We start from the raw sequence: 21230 nt of genomic DNA, 5'->3' as shown, positions 1-21230 counted from the left end.
CGTATTTAACAATGTAGCCTCCAAATGTCAAATTCCAGAATGCTCAGAAATCTTTGGTACCAGTTTATGACTTGAAATATGGCCCGTATACTGAAATACAGTCACTGTTCATGGGCGTAAACCCCCATTTTACAACTGAACAGGGAAATTCCAAATTCCCACATTCTTTATCTGATTTTCTAAGTTTAGGATTATGATCAGAGCTTAGGTTAAAGGTACAGAGTGTTATGCAGTAAAATAAGAAACAGGAGGAGAAAGCAAACCTTTATGAGAGAAGTACCTCTGTCTCTTACTATAATTAAGGGAAAAGCGTCAAAACTATCCCTTTGCTTTGAAAAAAGGATTAAAAATATCATCCGTTATAAATTTGAGTTAAAAATATTCATTCCGTTATTAAAGTTTTTAAGTATACCGTTTCTTAACGAAAATACCCAAATTCCCAAAATAATTTAATTAAAATTTTTAAATTTGACCCAACTAAATAATACTCCAAAAAAATCTCGTTATTCCGCCAACTAAGGAATCACTAGAGCAGCACCAACGCCCCACTCAACCAATTGAACCCAAAAACATTTTAGAAACCGTAGCAGCGAAGCAATTGGGCGTGTTTGGCCTTAAAAAGATAACACTAATAAAAACGCTGACACCCCCACCTTCTTGTAACACAAATGGAATCTCACTTGTAGTGATATTCACATTCACACATTCACATTCACATTCACATTCCCCCCAATTCCAAACCCTAACCCCACACACACACTCACACACTGAGTCTCACACACACACACACAGTGACACACAACATAGTGATTCCTGTCGCCTTCAATTGTGAAGACTTTCTTTCTTTCGCCCACCCACTTTCTCTCTCTCACTATAATACGTATACAATTTTATATTCGGGTATTTTTGTGGACCTTTTTTGGGGTGTTATATTCAAATGAACAATCAACAACAACCACCTGTTGTTATAAAAGACTCTGAAGAGGCAGATTCTTCTTCTGTTATTACTACTACTACTACTACGAATTCTCTAGAACCTTCTAATAAGGAACCGCAAGAAGACGATCATACGGCTGCAATTGTGGCGACGATGACAGAGAAGGAGGTTTCGTCTATCGATGATGATCCGATGGAGGAGGATTCTGTTAATCCAGCTACTGTATTTTGCATCAGGCTTAAACAACCTAGGTCTAATTTGCTTCATAAAATGAGTGTTCCTGAACTTTGCCGCAATTTCAGGTGATCTTTTCTTTATGATCCTGAATTTTGTAATTCTACAACAATAACAATAATAGGATGCGGAGCTCGTACTGGAGAATTTAAATTACAAGAGGATCATGATCTTTTTAGCTCGATTGGAATAGTTCTCTTAATATGGAATTTAGCTTGAAACTCTGTAGTGAAGCTAACAAAGCAAGGAAATGATGGAATATCAGAAAAGCGAGAAGTTAATTAGAAGAGGATAACAGTGTTTTTAGCTGTATTAACGATGAAATGATCGAATTTGAGAAAAGCAGAAAAAATGGACTGTAGTCATTTATTTACGATTACTTAGTTAGAATTGGTTAGTGATGTTGAAAAAGGGAAACTTGTTAGAACAATAACAAATACATCTCGACTCTGTCTAAAGTAAAATGGATTAGTTTGCTTAGTATGCGAAGCTCCTACTGGAGAATTTAATTAGAACAGGATAACAATATTTTTCACTTGATTAGAATGCTTCTCTTATATGAAATTTAGCTTGGAACTGTGTAATGAAGCAAGGAAATGATCGACTTTGAGAAAAGCAGAAAAAGTTGACTTTAGTCATTTACTTAGTTAAAAGGGGTTAGTTATGTTGAAAATGGAAAACTTGTTGGAATGTCTCAGTTGAACTGTTGAAGTGGTGAAAGTTTCTCAATGGAGTTCTATGTTGCAGCTGGTCGAACTCACTGCTTCAGTGATAGCTAGGTGCTAATCAAAGTGTTAACCATTTGCAGCTCACCTAGACCAAAACTACTAAGGCATTATGCTCCCCTTGTATTCATCACTAAAGTTTAATGTCCAGATGTATCATAAAGGAATTGGACCCTATAGTTTGTTCATATATGCAGTAATTCACCTATGCAAAACGAAATTAGACAAAAAATCGTTATGTTTGAAATTTTTTTTCACTGTAATATGGAAGAAATGATTTCATTATGGTCTTACAGAACGACAAAGGGAAAGTTCGATGCTTTTTTTTTTTTTACTATCAGTATTTTTGTTCCTAGAGTTCTTTCATTTTCTGGACAGATCCTGGCAAATGTAGTTGCATGCTAGTCTGGGAAGTTTCAAATTTTCTTTACCGTTACGTCTTATGTCTTCAATAGGTATTCATTTTTCCTTTCTCAGCAGTTCCATAAGACAATAGGTCAAGTGATTTTAACAAGAGATCAGAGGAGTTCTCAATATCTTCGATATTGAAGTACCTCTATTTTTCTTGTTATTTATTCCTAAAAGGAGTTAATTTTTATCCATTCAATGGAGGGAACTTAGAGAGAATAAGACTGGAGTATCTTCATGTGACAAGCATCACAAAAGTAGTCCGTTGAACGATCGCCGATTGAGGGCATCGTAATAGTATACAATTTTGGAACCCTGATGTGTTTCGCAGTCGACGAAGTCACTATCTTGCTACATTGCATAAGGTGGTGAAGATTCCTGGTTTAACATTCCCCTGCATATCCATAGTATAATGTTTAAGACATAGTTTTTGTCAAAAACCTTCCGGACGTGTCTTTTTTTTTTGATAAAGATTCCAGCAAGTCTAAAATTTTGTAGCAAGCTACCAATTTCAAAAGGAACTTTTATCTCCTTGTGTTCATTATGAAATGAGTGTATTGGCTGCCCATAGGAATGTTCATTTGAAATTTCCAACTCCTGTGCTGTGACTATGCTTACTATGATGGTGTAGACTGTTCTTGACTCAGAGAACAGGGAAAGAACACGTCCTTCCTTTTGTATCAGTGTCTTAGTTTGTTATGGAAAAACCAAGAATATGAAGGGTGATTGTGGCTAATCATAGAGGTTCTTGTAAAAAAACATGAAAGTGAAAGACAAGAATTCCTGGACGATTGGGGAAGTTGAGTGGTGACAAAACGGTTGCTGTCTTTACGTATAAGAAAAGAAGAGTTTACCGATCCTAATCCGAAACTTATTAAAATTCTTATATCTTCTTCAGCCAGGGAACTGTTTAGTAGACAGAGAGTCAATCAAGTCAGTGTCTTAGGGTGCAACCAGGGAACACATAATGAAAGTTTACCTGATGAGTGAACCAACTAACTATGGTTGCTAGATCAATCATGAACAATAATTCTTCTGCTCACTCATCATCTTTTTTGGTGTTGGGTTGGGGTTTTTTCACTTGTTTGGTCTTTATTTGATTGACAATTAGATCTATTCTATGATTATTAATAAGAATTTTATTACGCAATGCAAATTGACTTCAACCAGTCATTGGTAGCAGTAGAAAATGCATACAGCTGCTTAAGATTATCATCAAATCCAGGCAACAAAATGATTCAAAGACAGGGGTTATTACCTCATGTGTGGAGTGATGCACTTCAAATTCGGGATTTCCCTTTCCTTATCCAACACCCCCCACCCCCCACAACCCCCCAAAACCAAAACTCTTTAGGTACAGTTGCTGATCCATTTAAATATGAGATTGAATGCTGCAAAGTAGTTATTTCTCAATCATTGGTTAATCCAAAATTGAATTTTAAATTTTGCAAATTGAAGTTATCTTTTCTTGACCTTGTTGAAACTACATTTTGAATTTTTTTAATGCTAGAAGCTGTGTTGATATTGTCAATATCATACAATAAATGCTGAAATTTGTAAATTCAATTCAATTTGATATTCTAATTATTTTCAATACTGGAAGTTGTGTTGATATTGTCTTTATCACACGATACAACAACATACACCAGTGTAATCCCACAAGTGGGGTCTGGGGTCTTTATCATAGAATAGATGCTGAAATTAGTAAGTTCAATTCAATTTGATGTGCTGAAATTAGTAAGTTCAATCTGATATAGTTATTTTTGATACTAGAAGTTGTGTTAATGTTTTGTTTTGATCAAGTAATAATTTTCATAAAAAGAGGACATAAAAAGTGCCCGTACACAAAAAGTATACAAAAAAGTAGAAAACCTCACAACAAAACATGGTTTTCTCTAGTTGTATTAATATTATCTGTATCATACGATTGATGCTGAAATTAGACCGATGCTTAAAAGTTTTCATGATCTGTCACACATTTATTATACTTTCGCTATCAAGAGCATGCTTTTGATGTTATTTCTCATTCTTCAACAGTCATATGTTTATCTTCTTCCCCCCCTCCCCCTTTCTCTGTTACTCTGGCAGTTGCTTTCATTTCGAATGGGTAAATATGTTGTCTTTTGTTTCTGAATTGTTTTCTCAGTGCTGTTGCATGGTGTGGAAAGCTAAATGCAATAGCTTGTGCGTCCGAAACATGTGCAAGGATTCCAAGGTTAGGGCTTTGAATTCCATCATGGTTAATTATTTCAGCACACTGTGATTTACTGCGCTTAGATATCATGAAATGTCCAGTGCTTCTGCTAAAAGATGCAGAGGATGTACAAATTTTCAATGTCAAAGTCGATGGGGTCAAATTCTCAAATTTTCGAGATATCACTTTATATCTTTGCATGTACTATTTTATTCTTATTACTTGTAACTTTTTTTGTAGTTCAAATGCAAATCTACCTTTCTGGATCCCTATACATATAGTCATTCCAGAGCGACCAACTGAGTGCACCGTGTTCAATGTTATAGCAGGTATTGTAGAATGACTTGACAGTGTTTTGGTTACTGGGATAATATCATTGTGTGCCTTCTTTTGGAGTTCTTTTGGGGCCAACTTTGTTTACTCATTCCTTGTTTCTTTTATAATGGCCAAGGACTTGTCTTCCTTTTGCAAATGGGTTTAGAACCTAAAAAACGAGGCCCTCTGCTTTAGGCCCAGCAGTCTTTTATGAATGAGATTTTCTTTTCCTCCTTTGGTTTTCTTGCAAATATGAGGAAAATCAGAGTATTTCAGAAGTGGATTGGACCTTCAGAGTATTAAAGAATTCTTAATGTTTCTTTTCAAATTTTATTTTTTCCACCATCAGCTATGGAAAGTGTGCTAGATTGCTAATCAGTGCTCATACTAAGATATCTTGGAGTTTCCAAAATGAAGTTCGCATTTGAATTGTCTAATGATCATAAATATTTGGTATGATTGCATTTGGACAAAAATGATCCTTCTAGTTTCCACGCATAGCCTGAATCAAGCTTCGACCTTCTAGCATATTATAAAGAACTAGTCATTGAAAATGGAGTTAGTTGACTTTTACAAGATTGGATTGGATTAGAAAATGGTTCAAGTGTAGTTTAAAAACACCCTCGAAGCCCACCTTTGGCTTTAGAAACAGCTGAACATCTTTTCTTTCTGTTTTTTCGTTTTTAGATAATTAAATGGGCACTAAAAATTCTGGTACATTGTGTTGTTGTTGGACTGAACTGAAATTTTTTCTGAGGTGCTTGCTTTTAACTCTTGTGCATGATTGATTACCTTTCATCTACGGCTGGTGGTTTATTTCTGATATTTCATCTTCTACATTTTATGTTCTATAGATTCCCCTCGTGATTCCGTCCAATTCATTGAATGGTCTCCTACTTCGTGTCCACGTGCACTGCTTATAGCTAACTTTCATGGGAGAATAACAATCTGGACTCAGCCTTCTCAAGTAAGCTGATTTTTCTGGAGTTTGTACTATAGTGCATTCTGTTGTCCTTTTCACTTTCTGTTTTCAAGTCATTTCTGTGACATCTAAGTTCTTGGTGCGGGGTTTCCAACCTTTTCCATGTCCACATGGTAGCCAATAGCTTAATTGAGTATTGGGTTTGCCCATATGGTACACATTCATGATTATATCTGTGTTATTGCTTCAAAAACAATTCTTACTTAACACACTCAAGGGTGTCGCCTAGGGGTCAATGAAATGGGTTGGGAACCATCAGGTCTCAGGTTCAAATCCCAACAAAAGCAAAAGAAACACTAGGTGATTTAGAGTTACCCCGTACCTGTGTTGGTGGGATGTTGCAGGTACCTCGTGGAATTAGTCTAGGTGCAAGCAAGCTGACCTTGACACCACATTTATAAAATACTTAACATGTATTCTTGGTTACTCAGGGTTCAGCTAATCTGGTAAGAGATGCTAGTTGTTGGCAGCGAGAGTACGAATGGCGTCAAGATATTGCAGTTGTTACAAAGTGGTTATCAGGAGTTTCTCCGGTATGTAATTGTTATGATGTCGTGAAATTTGCATAGTTCGTTCGGTTCATTTCTTGATTTTGTTATACCTAACTTTAGTATAGGTGGCTTTCAACAAGAACCGGTGGTCCCGCTAAGTCAACGTTTGAGGAGAAATTCCTTTCACAACAACCACAATCTCCAGGCAGGTTCCTTCTTTCTATCTCTTTTTCTATATATATGTTCCAACAAATATGTAGTTAGTTGGGATGTATGTGAAGTGATTCAAAGACATTTCTAGTGCATGTCAAATCGATGTCATAGCAGAAAAAAAAAAGCATTGAGATTTGTTGGGTATCTGCATGCACCTCGGATGATACTTTCTATATGTTCTGTATTCACCTCCTAACTTACTGCAGGTCGAAATTCCCTCATTTTCCTGCTCAAATAGCCCTGTCAGACATGTAATGATTAGTAGTTCTTTTCCATTACTACTATCTGTTCTCTGCCTGACTGTCCCTTTCATCTTGTTAAGACTTCTGGCCATCTCTTCGCCTTCACCGTCTTTGCTTAACTGACTGTTTGGATTGTCTGTCCGTAGAATTTTCCTTGTATACTGGCTATCTCTATATAGCTCTGTATTTTGGCTGCAGTATATCTCCACTCGTGTTTTAGGCGAGTTGCTGCACAATAGTAACACTTCTTCAATTTCCTGCCTTGCAATGATACAACTACTAGGCACAAAAAAGATTCCTAGCCTCCAAGTGCGACTATTAGGCACAAAAAAATTTGAACTTAGTTTGCCTTGCTGCACGAGCTGGCTTGAGTTCAAACGTAGGTGAGCCCTGCCAAGCCAAAAATGAAGTGAACCTGAAGAGCTTGTGAACTGCTTCAGTTTATACTTCCGCCTTAGTTTGTATCAAATTGCAGGTTGATGCTATCTAAATCCGTCGAAAATGATAGTCTTTATTTTTGACCAACAGTTGCATTAACTGCTGTTCTGCTGCTAATCCTGCTACTTTTGCCATCATGTATTCATGGTGTTCTTTTCTCCTCTTCAAAATATCAATTTTAATTGAAAGTTCCCTTAGGTAATTATAATGTAATTTGGACTGCAGCTGGCTGGCCAAATTTTCTGTGTGTATGCTCTGTCTTCTCATCAGGATCTGTTCAGCTCCACTGGTGTGAATGGCCACCTAATCAGAAGGGTGCACCATCAAAGTGGTTTTGCACAAGCAAAGGGCTATTGGGAGCTGGTCCTAGTGGCATCATGGCTGCTGATGCTATCATAACAGACTCTGGAGCAATGCATGTTGCTGGAGTTCCCATTGTCAATCCATCAACCGTTGTCGTCTGGGAGGTGACACCTGGCCCTGGTAATGGATTTCAAGCAACTCCGAAGACTAGTGTGAGCAATGGGGTTCCACCGTCGCCTAATCCACCTTGTTGGGATGGATTCGCCCCTTTGGCTGCATATTTGTTTAGCTCGCAGGAGTATTTGTTACAAGAGGCTAAGCAAGGCAAAAAACTAACTGAACAACATTACAGTGACATGGTGACTCTTCATTGTTCACCAGTTTCCAACTTTTCTGCATATGTTAGTCCTGAAGCTGCAGCTCAATCCACAGCCACCACGACATGGGGTTCTGGTGTTACTGCAGTTGCTTTTGATCCGACCCGTGGTGGTTCTGTGATAGCTGTTGTGATTGTTGAGGGTAGGAATATGGACCTAATGTCCCTTTTTGCCCTTCGAATTTGTCTACTGAGTATGGGTTTCCCCCTTCTCTGGTTTTCTTTCTGGCACTGACGTATTACATTTTTTTTTTTTTTTTGTAGGACAGTACATGTCGCCTTATGATCCTGATGAAGGCCCTTCAATCACAGGATGGAGGGTTCAACGTTGGGAATCATCTGTGGAGGATGTTGTCCTCCACCAAATATTTGGAAATCCCACGTCCAGCTTTGGTGGCCAGGCACCAAAACAGACAGTATGGGTGAGTAAAGTAATTAAATGTATCCCAGCAGGAAATGATTTTAAGAGACCCCAAGCAGTGGGAGCCGGACCAGTTCCTAATGGAAGAAACATGGCTGACTCTGGTGTTGAGATGGGAAAGAGGGTCAGTTTTGATCCCTTTGATCTTCCAAGTGATGTTAGAACCCTTGCCCGTATTGTGTATTCTGCTCATGGTGGTGAGATAGCTGTCGCTTTTCTACGAGGCGGCGTTCATGTATTCTCAGGTCCAAGCTTCACCCCTGTTGATAACTACCATATTGATGTTGGATCTGCCATTGCTGCTCCGGCCTTCTCTTCAACGAGTTGCTGCTCAGCTTCTGTTTGGCATGATACCAGCAGAGATTGTACAATATTGAAGATTATTCGAGTTCTTCCTCCTGCTGTTCCAAGTAATCAGGTGAAAGCCAACTCTGCGAATTGGGAACGTGCAATTGCTGAGAGGTACATGTGCACTGCATACTACACTTAAATATTTAAAGCAATTTAGCATGCTCGTTGATGCATTTCAATCAGACTGTTATTAAATCTAGTTAGAACTTAGAATAGTACTTGTTTATGATATTAAACCGTCTTCCTGGAGATGACGTGCTTTTCTTTTTATTGGAAGATTTTGGTGGAGTCTTTTGGTTGGAGTTGATTGGTGGGATGCTGTGGGATGCACACAAAGTGCTGCGGAGGATGGTATTGGTAAGACCTTAATCTGTTGGCAGCTTTAGAATTGAACGGCTGGAATGAATTTGCAAAGTACTTTAAACTTGATATATGATTAAGAGCTAAAATAGAATTATAGACCTCTGATATCTAGACTGGAGTCAGCGGAGAGGATGAATGGGCTCACTATGGATATGATGCCAGAAATAGACCGATTTTATATCACCCTTCAATTTGAATTAGAAAAAAGCAATGTCTCCTTGCATAATATGGATTCCAAACATTCATGATCTGAATGTGAATGAGTCTATGACGTGATTTATGACTGTTTGCTAGTTGATGTGTTAATATGGAATCTTAAGAAGGCACAAAAGCTTTGAAATTAAAATTTCCATTCCTGTTCTAATTGCTGAGGTAATTTGTCTCTGTACTGATTTCTAGGTTCAGGTAAACCCCACCTTATGCAATATATGGAGTTCTAAAGAATTGAAATGTCAATTTAGAGTTGCATACATGTTCCTACCATAGCACTAATCTTTTGTCTAATCCTTGGTTATTCTGCTGCAATTTTTTTTTATTGGGTTTCATGGAACTGCAAAATAGAAACTACATAGCAGATTTAGTTTGTTGTAATTCTTGTGTAGTTTGGAGAGTACCATTGGTCCTTAGATGCTCTGCTTTCATTGTTGTTTCTCTTCTGCTTTGATTCTAAATAATTGAAGACAGCTATTCCTCTTCCTTGACATCCTTGCTGTGCCTCTTTTTTGCTTGGTCTTCCGAAAGTCCTCCATCTTCACAAAGTCTAATCAGTGGCTTTAGGAATGCAACCGGCTTCCGCCACAAATGTATTGCTGATGATTTTTATGAATATACTGGATATGTTACCTTCTAAAAAAAATAAAAAAGAATGCTCATTGGTGTTCGAAGAGATTGTGCTTCAGTCAAATATAATGTGTCACCTGTTCTGCTGCAGGCCTTAGTTCAAGTTTGAGCTTTCACCTGGCCATGCTTTTTTCTTGATTGAGGATTTGATAATGAAAATCAGTCGATCTCTGCCTTTTTCTTTTTGAGCAATTTACATGATCCTGGATGGATCAGGTGCGTGCATGAAGAATCCAGCAACCACTAATGATGTGTGCTTCTATTGCAGTTGCTTTGAACAGTGTCATTGCTGTACTGGATGCAGATTTCCATTCCCTTCCTTCAACTCAGCATAGACAGCAGTATGGACCGGTATGTTTCATATATATAATTCCAACTTCAAGTCTATCATTTGCATATGAGGAAATTATCATTCTGGTGTATCGAATTGAATGGAGGCTGGTGATAATAGAGCAATTACGTGAAGATATCAAATGTTGCATTTCACATTCTGCCTCATGCTTCTATAAGCCTTGCCGTTCTCTGTATGAGCTTTGCTCTCTTGCATGATATCAATCTGTCTTCACTTGCTCAATATGGAGATTCATCTCTGTTGGGGAGGGATGGGGGTGGGGTGTGTATTAGGCTTTGGAGAAGATAATGGAGCAGTATATTGATTACTTCTTTAGTTTTTTTTTCTGTCTTGAGACATGAAACCTCTATTTGATGTTATTTGCTTATTTTAACATATGAATTACAGCACTTTCTTGAACACAACATATTATACTTATTAGGTTTGGATATACAAAAAATGTGGTTTTTGCTTATTCAATGAATAGCGTGATCAAATTACTTATCTTTTTTCTCCCTGTGGAAGCTTATTCTTTTTCTCCTGTGGAAGCTTGTCATGACTAAGCTTGGACACAGTTTATATAATGAAAACTCATATAAAGTTACTATATCAATCTGTGGAAGTCTTATTCATCATTAAAGATTAGGTGCTAACAAAGAGGAAGGGGGGCGGGGGGTGGTTCTCATCCTGAACCCTTCACCTCTAAAAAGAAAACCTATACACCATGCGACGGTAACTGAACATTGTAATTTCTTTTTGGAACAATGAAACTTGGATAAAAGAAATCCAGAAAATTGAAGTAAGATCAAGATTATGATTGCTTCAACTGAGAAGAGATGTTACAACGGAGAAACGAGAATGTGAAGTGAGAGAATGATTCCTTTAGCAAAAGGATGACACTGCCTGAAGATGCCTAATTGTGAGAAAGTACTTATTCTTTCTGTGCTTTTGATCACATAAATGAAAAACGAACATTTGAATGTATAATGCTGAATTTGAATAAAAGGAATTGCATATTGCATCAAAATTAATACAGCTCTTGCGGAAAGGCATAGAAGCATTCAAATGTTACAAAAGTTTATGTAATAAAATGATCCATCAAGACTAGTCTTTCTTTTCTTCTTCCAATTTCTAGCTATCATTATATATGTTTATCTTTTGGAGAAGACACAGCGGATGTTTGAACCTAATGCAGTTCTAGTAAGGTCCTTAGGATAGATGTAAAATGCAATTATTTTTTAATTTCTCTCGATTAAATACTAGTCTAATAGTCTGCCGTGTGGCGTGTGCGTCATATGTGGCGTGCGTATTTCTGTCAGATTATGGGGTCATGTTTCTCTTTCATTGAATGCACACATACAAGTTGAATTTTAAACCTGTTTGTTTATTTCATCAAATTTCATATGTATGATGAGTTTTCCTGTTTTTTGATTTCGGTGAGTTTTGATAGATCTCATCCTTATAATGCAGAGTCTAGACAGGATAAAATGCAGGCTTCTAGAAGGTACAAATGCTCAAGAAGTCCGGGCTATGGTGCTTGACATGCAAGCAAGATTGTTGCTAGATATGCTTGGCAAGGGGATCGAATCAGCTTTGACAAACCCATCAGCATTGGTTCGAGAGCCATGGCAAGCTTCTAGTGAGACACTGTTTGGCATTGATCCCGAGGCGATGGCTGTTGAACCAGCACTGGTGCCAAGTATCCAGGTATTTTCTTACACTTGTCCGATGTGCCTTCTGGAATCACTGGTCTCACAAATGAATAGTATGTCTTGGGTGATCGTTACCTTTCTGTATGTGTCATCAAAGACTTCTGTGCATTCAGTGTTTTGAGTTTCTCAAGTATTGGCATGATTTAATTCAGGCATATGTTGATGCGATACTTGATCTGGCCTCCCATTTCATTACGCGTTTACGGCGCTATGCAAGCTTCTGCCGTACATTGGCTAGTCATGCTGTTACTGCAGGTACAGGTGGGAGTAGGAGTATGGTGACTAGTCCTACTCAAAGTGCTTCATCTCCTGCGACTTCTCAGGGTGGGTTGTGTAATTTGCTTCTCTCTGTTATGTTCTGTTAAGGGATATTCTTTCCTGGATCCAAGAATCCACTTCGTCTCTCAGAGCTAAACCAGGGACCTATGCTTTTCAGGTGCTCAGGGTGGTACTGCAAGTTCCACTGGGAGCACTCAGATGCAAGCTTGGGTACAAGGAGCTATAGCAAAAATTAGTAGTACGGCCGACAGTGTTCCTAGTTCAGCCCCAAATCCCATCACTGGTCCTTCTACATTTATGCCCATAAGTATTAACACAGGCACTTTCCCGGGAACTCCGGCTGTTAGACTTATAGGGGACTGCCATTTTCTTCATCGGCTATGTCAACTTTTGCATTTCTGTTTTTTCTTCCGTGGAACTCAATTACCGCGTTTTATGGGGGCTGCTCAAAGGAATGCTGACTCTTCAATGCAAAAACCTCAGCCCAGTCTTCCAGGCAAAGCAGAGGATGGTGCAAAACCAACGCCGGGTGGTCAGGTTGGGACAGGAGCTAAGGTGTCTGAAGAAGGTCCATCTAAACGGTCTAGGATTGGTTCTGGCAATGCTGGTCAAGGATACACATATGAGGAGGTAAACTTTATATTCTGTTACTTTACCAGCTGCTCTTGTTTTTCTCTGACCCGTTCTTTGTGTTGGACTGCTATACTTTTGTTCCTCCATTTTCAAATAATTCTCAATTTCCATGTAGCACCAAATTAGTGGTTTTTGAATAGCAGTACTTCTAGTGGTATCTGAGTCTCGAAGTTTGGTGCATGAGCGCAGCAGATAAATGAAACTAAGACATATTCCTCACTGTTGACAATTAAGCATTGTCAGGGAATCCAGGACATATAGAGATATGCTGATGGCTTCCAGGTTATTGAAGTGTACTAGAATCTATCCTACTAGCCCAATCTTTTCAAGTAAGTGCGTATATCTCGTAACAAAAAGCTAGCAGTGAACCCAGTCAATCCTCCAGGGCCCAATTAACTTAATTTTCTCATGTTAACTATTTATGTCATGAATTAGTTCGATAAACTGCATAGACCTGCTCAGATGCTTAGCCAATTAACGTGAGCTTACTCAGGAGAGATAATTGGACACTGTTCAGTGAATTGCACCAACGAGTAGAAGAGAGTTGCAATCAATGAAGGAGCAGATTCAAACATTAAACGCCATTATATGCTGTCTAATGAGATTGCAAAGTTCATTCAAATCAGATAAGGAACATGCAGGGGAAAGAAACACTTGAAGTCATGGAAAGGTCAAAGGTGTAATTTGACAATTTGGAGAGACATAGCTGGTGGTTGACTTAAGCTTGTTATGAGCTAGCCAGCCAGATGGGGAGGTCTCTGTCAACCGGTAACTTTTATATTCTCTAGATGGATTGTTCCACTGTTCTGTCAAGCTGGTTGGATACTTATTCTTTGTTATGAGATAGCTAGGCTATCCAGATGAGGAAGTTTCTAACAAACAGGATGTCCATGTTATCACTAAATGGATCATTCAACTGTCCTGTTGAAGAGATGAATGGACAGGAATAAAGAACCACTATAGATCAGCAGCAGATAGGAATTATCTAAATGAAAATATTTGAGAAATATTTAGTGATGCTATCGGTTTATCAAGGGGAAAAGAGCTAGTTCTGGATATTGAGGTAAGAAGCCAAAAGAACTGGCTAAGAATCTGAACAAGAAATCTTGAACTATCTTAAGTCATGAAAGCAACAACCATGGGCAAGCTAGAAAGCGACGAGAGCTGAAGAAATGAATTTAAAATTATAGTCCCTTTACTTTATCTCATCCTCTGATTTTTGAATGGTTATTTTAGTGAATGAGAATCTTTTTATCAGTTTGGTTGATCACTCTAACAACTTAACCTTTTTTTTTGTGGCTAATGTAAGTGTCTTACTTTGTAAAGTTTTGAATCAACAGATATCTGAGCTCCACCTTGTAGTCTTGTACTGTTATTTAATAGTAATTGATATTTAGACATTTTCGCTAGATTGTTGGTTGTTATCGAGGAATTATGAAATGGCTCATCAATATGCATACTTATCATCAAAACTGTTTATTAGTCAAAGGCCATACAATTCGTGGAGGTAAAGTTTCATGTTGATGAAAGGAACCCCAACCTTGTGAGGAAGTTCAAAAAAAAATTGTTGCAAAAGATAATAAAGTCATGAAACATGGATTTGGATGGCTATTTGGTTGCCGGGAAGATGGTAGCGTTGGTTTTTAGCAACAGTACAGCCTTTGTACTGTTGTTTAGAAAATCTGTTACCAGTTTTTTAAAAAAGAAGTTAGTATAAAAGAATGTGATAACCATTTTTACCCTTATTTAAAATTGGCTTTTTGAGTGACTTCTATGCTGTCATGGTGCTACTTTAATTAATTGCAATTAATTGTTCAAAAACAAAAACAGTGACATGTTTCCATAATACTAAAAGGTTGGATGAACATATCCTGCAAGAAGGTAAAGTCTCCGTTTCATTTGGCGTGGACATTTTTTTAACATGAGGACCCAAGCTTGTTGCTTACCTTGAACTGTCTCCTCCTTTCTCGTATGCCGATTGCTAATTCCTAACCATTAGTGCTTGTTCGGTTTCTCATTGGTGCCAATTGTTGCTAGATTAGATATCACTCTATTGCTTAAAGTTATGGGTACTTTTGGATGATGCAGATCTTCCGGAGTTGCATACTTCCTTCCAAAACTAGAGATCTTTCTCATCACATACTCCCACCCACCTGCACCTTCCCCACGAAAACAAGAGTCTATCTGTGTTTTTTTCCCTGTTTGAAGTAGCGAACTTATTCACCGTGGATGAAATACTGATTAATTTGAAACTATCATTGCAGGTGAGGGTCCTCTTTCTTATTCTAATGGATCTTTGTCGCCGGACTGCTGGTTTGGTACATCCGTTGCCAGTTTCTCAGGTTGGCAGCAGCAACATTCAGGTCCGCCTTCATTATATTGATGGGAACTATACTGTATTGCCGGAAGTAGTTGAAGCTTCCCTCGGACCTCACATGCAGGTAGTTCTATCGTCATTAGTTCTATCTGTAGAGATATGTGTGCAATGCATGTAAGAGTGAATATTTATTGGGATCTTTTCATTTAACTCGAGTTTATAGCTGTAATGCTAAATATCATTTTGGAGCTTCCTTCCTGACACTCGTATACCCTGTTCATCAGTCATCCTTTTTTAATTATGTGTACTACTAGAAAATAAGACGTGAAAGAAAATAATGTAAATAAATTTGTTTTTAAATATTTGTACTGTGGGCTGAGTACATCCAGTTATGTTTGGTGTTCTTTTTCCCGTTAAGGAGGTTTGAAGTACCACAGTGGCCCAATGGACTCAACAAGGGTGGGCTAAGTTTGGGCGCTTATATTTGTTGAGTCAATGGGCCACTGCGGTACTTAAAGCCTCCTTAACAGGAAAAGAACATCAAATAAGTAAATAAAACCACTCATGTAGGCTTGGGCAGAAATCCCCAGAATTCTTAAGACTACTTCTCATCTCATTCCCTTTTCTTGCAGAATATGCCTCGCCCTAGAGGTGCAGATGCTGCAGGGCTGCTGTTGCGTGAGTTAGAACTCCATCCACCTGCTGAGGAATGGCACAGGAGAAATATGTTTGGTGGACCTTGGTCTGATTCAGAAGATATGGGTGGCGTGGATGATAACTCTAAGCTTAGCCCATCGGGGGATTTGACAGAGCGCAACTCATCAGAATATTGTGACGTATATTATGGAGCTCATGGTTTGTGGCCCAGGAAACGCAGGATGTCTGAACGAGATGCTGCTTTTGGGTTGAACACTTCAGTGGGTCTGGGTGCATATCTTGGTATAATGGGATCTCGAAGAGATGTTGTGACAGCTATTTGGAAGACTGGGCTTGAAGGAGTTTGGTTTAAGGTTTGTCTAAACATTTGGATTCCTATTTATCCTAGATTCGATTTCTTGCTGTTATTCATTTTCTATGGCATCTCTTTGCATGAAGGCATAATGTTATAATTAAGCAATGGATTGTGTATTGGAGAGAGATAACTAGGTCAGTGTCCCAAACCTGTGAACATTAAAAGTCAACCCTAGCATTTATTATGCACAGATTAACTTTGGACAAAGTCGACATAATTTTCTTGTTGGAATTATAAGGTGATGTTATCATTCGGAATGTTGCTTTAATTCCTTCTTCTTAAGCCCTCATTGATTTAATGTTCTTGTGTTCTGGTATTTTAGTTTACCATATGTCTATATATCATTACTTTCATTAATTTTCCCAAAATATTTAGGGAATTTTGTCTCTTTATTTTGCATTTGAGTTGGGAAGTATTTTTATGTCATAAATGTTTTATTTGCTACCTAAAAGTTTTATTTATGATTTTTAAATGTTAAATCTTCTTATGGTAAGTTATTTTAGAATGCTAGATTAAAAGATTTAAATGTTTCATTAACCAGTGTTGCATACCAAATGATAGTAGTTATATTTCAGTTTTTTACCTACCATGCGCGATTCACACATATGTATATAATCTTGTTTTAGATTTCATAGGTGTGTATATTTAATGCTGCATAGATCAACTTGTATGTTGGTGTTGGATCTACTTATTTTTTATCAGTTAATGGAAGTTAGTCTGTAGGCCACATCATGTGCATCTTGCTGATCAGTCGTTGGCTTTTATGATGAAATATGCTATAGCCATCAGTTAGTAACTGTGTAACATCCACCCAATTATATATTTTGGGAAAGCAAAACAAGCAAGCTTCACTCGAACCCTATTCTTCATCCATATTTAGTTTTAATTGCGCTTAGCTTTAATTTCATTTTATTTAGTGTCTTTCTATTTAAGACCAAATGGTTAGTAAACATGTCGTATTCCTATAATATTTTGTCGCTGCAATGACGAGACCTCACTGATATGGAGTAGCTCAACAAGAAATTTTGATCGTAGTTTCAGTTTAGTTCTCAACTTACAGTGTTTACTGTTTCTTGCAGTGCATAAGATGTCTGAGACAGACTTCAGCTTTTGCTTCACCAGGTGGCAACCCTTCCACCACTCAAAATGAGAAGGAAGTGTGGTGGATCAGCCGGTGGGCATATGGCTGTCCCATGTGTGGTGGGACTTGGGTTCGAGTTGTATAGAGCATCGGGAGTAGTTCACCAACAATGGTTCTCCCAACTTTTGTGAACAGTCATCGTTCAGCACATGGAGACAAACACCTCAACTCTGCCAGCCTATTGTGTATTCATCACTCTGGTCATGTACTATATCTTAAAGATCAGTGTGAATAGTGAGGCTGGGCCTGAAGTGGGGTATTGGTATGTGGTATGAGCTTACTATCTCTGTTATACCAAGGAAAGCTTAGGAAAGAAGACGAGATGATCGAAATCCAGTTTTCTGGAAATGGGAATACTCCTTAGCTATATACGTCAGAACTAAGAATCTTCACATATGTAGACTAAGAAGTAATTTTTGCCAGTGAGTTGAATGTATTAGGTTCTCCCAAACCAGAGCATTTCTGGGGTTGTAGTTGTGTATAATAATGGCCCATTTGTTGTTTGTATCAGGGCAATCTATTTGCTCCGAGTAGTCGTCAAGTAATCAGATTAGGTACGTAAAACTAAAATCTCTCTCTCTCTCTCCCCTGTTGTTTCTGGCCACTATGTTTGCTGCGATAGTTATTACACCGGCTTATCAAGTGAAGGGGTTGCCCTCTGGTTGGTTTTGCGTTGAGGCCTGAGGGTCCTATATAAATGATTCACTTTCTTCCTGTGGGTTGTACTTGTGCGTTAGTCTCGAGTATCGACTAGCTCTGATATTGCATTATTTTCTGGTTTAGTTTCTTAGCCCCTATATCTCTTGTTTATGCTCGATTTCTGAGTGCAGTACTTTCAACTTTTCTCAGATGTTTCGGTCGATTAAAACCCATTTCAATCAATTTATTTGGCAAAAATTCCGAGTGTCACGGGGTGGAATTTTATCAAGGCAAAGGCGAAGAAGGTTTTTTTTTTCTTTTTTCTTTTTCTTTAGCCGCTATTTTATTGGAATTTTGTTCATGCAATGTATTGTGAATAACCTAAGATAGATGGTATGAATGATGACTGAAACTAAAATTATATTCTTCACTATTTTCAGTCACGTGAACAAAGAAGCAGCTAAGGTTCATTTAAAAATTTGGACTAGTTAACATGGTTCAAATCGTAGTTTCTTGCTTACCTTGACATGATAGTTTCTCCGCAAAAAGAAGTTTATTTTGCTTTGCACTCCCGGCCTCCTTGATTATTCAATTCTTCTCCATAGGATAGCTGATGCGAATCCAATCTCATCTCCTAAGATAAACCTATAATTTATGCAAATTTTGATTTTCCCGAACTTAGTTGATTCATATAGCGTTCTATGAATTATCTTGGAGAAGGAGGAACAAATGCTTTTCTTCAAGAAATTTGAATCCCTTATGGTTTCGCCTAGTAGCACAGACACTTGTATTTGTCTCCCACAGCCTCATTTTCATAGTTTAGGCTGTTTCCACTTCGCTCACCGCTATTTTGGTGATCACTTTGCTTTCTTTTCCTCTGGCTACTAATGTAGGTTCTTCTGTTTCCTTAATTAAAAACCATGAACAAGGCAACGCACAATCAAGTCGTCAGAGGAATACTTGCCAATTAATAGGGATGAAGGGGTAGTTAAAATTGAAGGAAACCCTCCTAAATAAACAACTGATTTGTAACAAGCAATAGAGAGCCAAAATTTAGTGATTGTTTGAACCAAAATGTAGCATCAGAGACAAATGAAATGGTTTTCCCTAATCTGTAATTCTTGCTGCTTGGTAAAACTGATCTAGCGCATTGGGAAGGCAGTGACATGAACCTCACAAATCCTGAGTATCTCCTGTATAATTGCAAAAAAGTTTGATTTCTTGTAGTGTCATGTCTACCCAAAACCAAAACCTCTTATAAACTTAGATGTTGACTTATGTTTAAGAAATCATATAATTTTGAGAAACTGCAACTACACAATATGTGCAGAAACATCTAAAATGGAGATCAGTGAATCTAAAAAGAAAGCAGTATTATAAGCCACGCTGTAATATTTGCATCACTTGACCAAAAAAGTCTTTAGTGTCAACTTGGAGTTGTATCATATCTAAAATTTCCTGATGGTACTTGAAGAAAGAGATTAAAATTCACCAAGTTATATAATCTAACAACGTTTATATATGAAGTCAACCTTCTTGCACATGCTATTAATTCAAACATACTTATTTGACCTGTTTAACAATTATTGCTGCAAAAGAGAGGGTGCATGGAACGTGCAAGTCATGTTATAAAATCATTTTGTTGTTTGTCAACCATTACACTCTTCCTCCACATTATATTGCAGGATTTTAAACCTTACATTGACAAACTAACTAATATTGCATTTTGCAAGGACCTGACCTGTGCTCACAAAATGGTGTTATCGACGATTCTTTCCAAAAAGACGATCAAGCCCTCCTCTGCCACCCCTGCTTCACTTCGACGTCACAATCTCTCTTTCAGTGATCACATGGCTACTCCTGCATATGCTCCAATGGCCGTCTTATACTCCAAACCATCGGAAAATAATATAAGCCAGATTCTTGAAAACTCGCTTTCAAAAGTATTAGTCTTTTATTATCCCCTTGCTGGAAGATTAATCATGGATGATAAATGTTCCTATGTCGAATGCAATGACATAGGTGCTGAGTTTTTAAACGTCCGAGTCAGTTGTCCAATGTCTGAAATTCTCAACCATGCTACTGATATAGTGTACCCCCATGATTTGCCTTGGAGGACTCTTAGTTCCTTCAATGAAAGAAGTCTACTAGTGGTCCAATTAAGTCATTTCGATTGTGGTGGAATATCAATCAGTGTATGCATATCACATAAGATTGTTGATGCATATAGTATCTCTATGTTCCTTAATGATTGGGCTGCTATAACTGGAGAGTCGGATTTCAAACCATCTCCTCAGTTTGATGCAAATTCTTTCTTCCCACTAATGGATGATCCTCCGATATACGTTGTACCAGATTTTTTACGTGGTCAACATCAACCATGTGTGTCAAGAATGTACCATTTCTCATCCTCTAGTTTAGGCAGACTCAAAGATACAGTTTCAATGAATTCAGAAGTGCAGAATCCAACTCGATTTGAAGTTGCCATAGCTCTTATTCATAAATGTGGAAGGGAAGCATCAAAGGCGAATAATTCCGGTTTGTTTAAACCATCTTTATCGTGCCATCTAATGAATTTACGCCCACCATTGCCCCTAAACACCATTGGAAATGGTGTACATTTCTTTAACACAATAGCAGTGACAGAAGATGAGATACAAGTGCCCCACTTCGTTGCTCAGATACGCAAGGCTAAACAACATCTTCGAGATCAGCTAGCCTCACGTTCACTTATGGAAATCAAATTAGAGCCAGAGGGTGCAAACATAATGGAACGTGAATATGATTTTTATCTGTGTGCTATCTGTGTGCTAGCTTGTGCCACCAAAAAATCCAATGAAGAACAACTTAACTTTCTTGGATGACCCAAATGGAGATGGGATAAATGCACTAGTCACTTTGACAGAAGCTGATATGTCAATATTTCAGAGTAACAAAGAACTCCTAGAGTTTGCTGTTCCTCTTGTTTAAAGGCCATCTTGCCAAACTAGCCATTATGTGTGATCTTCCTATCCTAACTATTGTTCTTTTTTTTTTTTTTTTCGATTAATCAGTTGCATGTGTATATCAACGTTTATATGGCTTACTGTTTTGCTTTTGCTTGAATGAAGCAATAAAATTGTACCTTCTAACTTAGAACAAATGGGAAAGAAGTCATGTACCATGTTTCATGGTTGGGTAAAAAACAATTTTCCATTTGATAAGTGATTTTTGCGCTCTACATCTTGCAACTTATCCAATTTTAGCCATAACACTGACCCCCGTCACCTTCCAAACCCGAGGTAAGGACTCACCACCCGAACTAAGTGAACAATTAATTAAACAACACAAGTA

General features: G+C 37.9%; 2 protein-coding genes across 6 annotated transcripts; both read left to right on the top strand.

Moving 5' to 3' along the window:
• The first annotated feature begins 667 nt into the window (after window positions 1-667).
• LOC132622230 (mediator of RNA polymerase II transcription subunit 16) lies at window positions 668-17972 on the top strand. Of its 5 annotated transcripts, XM_060336796.1 has the most exons (16): window positions 677-1239; window positions 4451-4519; window positions 4739-4827; window positions 5668-5780; window positions 6227-6328; window positions 6407-6491; window positions 7405-8001; window positions 8123-8741; window positions 8908-8987; window positions 10102-10184; window positions 11635-11871; window positions 12029-12200; window positions 12313-12785; window positions 15053-15229; window positions 15738-16115; window positions 17197-17765. In XM_060336796.1, the coding sequence occupies exons 1-16, from the start codon at window positions 938-940 to the stop codon at window positions 17341-17343; spliced, it is 3723 nt and encodes a 1240-aa protein (XP_060192779.1). In that variant the 5' UTR covers window positions 677-937; the 3' UTR covers window positions 17344-17765. The 5 variants fall into 5 exon arrangements, with proteins under 5 accessions (XP_060192783.1, XP_060192782.1, XP_060192781.1 ...); XM_060336800.1 differs by lacking the exons at window positions 15053-15229; window positions 15738-16115; window positions 17197-17765 and adding an exon at window positions 13282-13555 and having other exon boundaries at window positions 668-1239; XM_060336799.1 differs by lacking the exons at window positions 15053-15229; window positions 15738-16115; window positions 17197-17765 and adding an exon at window positions 13032-13265 and having other exon boundaries at window positions 668-1239.
• On the top strand, window positions 17778-21155 carry LOC132622232 (acylsugar acyltransferase 3-like). Its single transcript, XM_060336801.1, has 3 exons — window positions 17778-17812; window positions 18108-18202; window positions 19631-21155. Exon 3 carries the CDS (start codon window positions 19652-19654, stop codon window positions 20759-20761), a length of 1110 nt encoding a protein of 369 aa, XP_060192784.1. The 5' UTR covers window positions 17778-17812; window positions 18108-18202; window positions 19631-19651; the 3' UTR covers window positions 20762-21155.
• Window positions 21156-21230: the final 75 nt, after the last annotated feature.

The sequence above is a fragment of the Lycium barbarum genome, chromosome 12 (genome assembly GCF_019175385.1).
Source record: "Lycium barbarum isolate Lr01 chromosome 12, ASM1917538v2, whole genome shotgun sequence".
Classification (NCBI taxonomy): Eukaryota; Viridiplantae; Streptophyta; class Magnoliopsida; order Solanales; family Solanaceae; genus Lycium; species Lycium barbarum.
The sequence above is the reverse complement of the archived record's forward strand: the minus strand, read 5'-3'. Positions and strand labels throughout refer to the sequence as shown.